The sequence below is a fragment of the Anastrepha ludens genome, chromosome 6 (assembly GCF_028408465.1).
Source record: "Anastrepha ludens isolate Willacy chromosome 6, idAnaLude1.1, whole genome shotgun sequence".
NCBI classification, from domain to species: Eukaryota; Metazoa; Arthropoda; class Insecta; order Diptera; family Tephritidae; genus Anastrepha; species Anastrepha ludens.
This window is the reverse complement of record NC_071502.1, coordinates 117,855,023-117,856,507: the sequence shown is the minus strand read 5'-3', so window position 1 is coordinate 117,856,507 and position 1,485 is coordinate 117,855,023. Positions and strand designations below refer to the sequence as shown.

The window sequence follows — 1,485 nt, the reverse complement described above, 5'->3', positions numbered from 1 at the left end:
TTTTGTAGAGCTGAAGCAGTTCTATCGAATGAATACTTATCCTTTGCAAAACAGCAAACAAATTGTTTTAAAATAAAAGAAAATATAAAAACGCTATGAACTCATTCTCCGACCCAATAGTACTTTCTGGCAAAAAAGAGAGAAATTAAAATTAAAAAATTAGATAAAAATTACATAATCAGATAATTTACCAATTAAATTTAGTTTAATATCGAAAATGATTTCGCGCACTAATAACCAAAGAAATCCATCGCGCTGCCGGATGAATCAGCTCAGAGTTTTGCTAATTAATAAACAAAAACTGTCCTAATAGACAAATTACCTAATAATTATTTAGCCGAGTGCATTGAATAAAAGCAATGTGGCAAAAAACAAAATAATAAGCGGATCAATTTTTAGCTCGATGTGTGCGAATTGGTTGAAAAATTAGAACTATGACGAACGCAGAATATTGCGCATAATAAAAATAATAGCAGCTCATCCGCTCATGAATCCCGATAAAGCAAAAAAAAGAAGCTTAACAATAACTTTGCTTCCCATAAATTTCGCGCATTTGGTTAGTCAATTCAGTGATATTTTGCAATTCATTCTGCACACAAGTGGCTACGCCTCCGCTGCTGCAAAAATGCGAACTCTATACCTTTTCACCGTACTGACTGCCTTTGTCACCGTTCTAATGGTAAGTTTTTAAAATATGCGAGTCTAATATACCTGTCAAGTAGCTTCAGCTGCTCTTACATCCAAATGCTTATTCCACAACAGTGTCAATCACAAGCCGATATGGAGAAATTACACAAGCTCTGCATGAATGAGACGAATCTAACAGAAGCGGAGATCAAACAATTTTTTGGGAATGGCATGAAAGCCAGCGATGCCAAGGATAATATGAAATGTCATACGAAATGTTTGATGGAGAAGCAAGGCATCATCAAGGATGGCGTTTACGTGCCTAGTGTAGCGATCAAGCAACTCATGCTATTTCCCGCATTAAAGGGGCATGAAACGGAAGTTACGCAGGCAGTGAATAATTGCAAATATGAAAAAGGTGCCAACGAATGTGATACAGCTTTTAAGATTACTATGTGCATTAAGGAGTTTAAATCTCATGCCCCATGAAAACTGACCTTTCAGAGAAAGATTTGCTAATTTTTTATGTGCTTGAAATTAACAGCTTCAAGTAACTTGGATACAAATAATATTTTTGGTATGAGGGGTATTTATAAAAAACATTAATTAAAATATTTAATGTAATAAATATGTATGGTTCCTGATAATAGATCCAGCTTTGAATTGAAATGTAAACTGTAACGAAAACATTTTTTTCAGTGTAGTTTGAAGTATTTTAAGCAGAGAGAAACAAATTTTGTGCGTTGTTTTATTACTAATGGAATAAAGCGCTTTGTTCCAAGGATGATAGATTACCATCGTTGGCCGTTCGCTGTGGTGAAAAACAAAATTGCGATAGTAACTTCGGCTGCCACATCA

At 34.6% G+C, this 1,485-nt stretch overlaps 1 protein-coding gene across 1 annotated transcript; it reads left to right on the top strand.

Annotated features, from left to right (window-relative positions):
* Positions 1-588: 588 nt before the first annotated feature.
* LOC128867925 (general odorant-binding protein 56h-like) lies at positions 589-1,222 on the top strand. The gene is made up of 2 exons (XM_054109551.1): positions 589-679; positions 763-1,222. The coding sequence occupies exons 1-2, from the start codon at positions 626-628 to the stop codon at positions 1,114-1,116; spliced, it is 408 nt and encodes a 135-aa protein (XP_053965526.1). The 5' UTR covers positions 589-625; the 3' UTR covers positions 1,117-1,222.
* Positions 1,223-1,485: the final 263 nt, after the last annotated feature.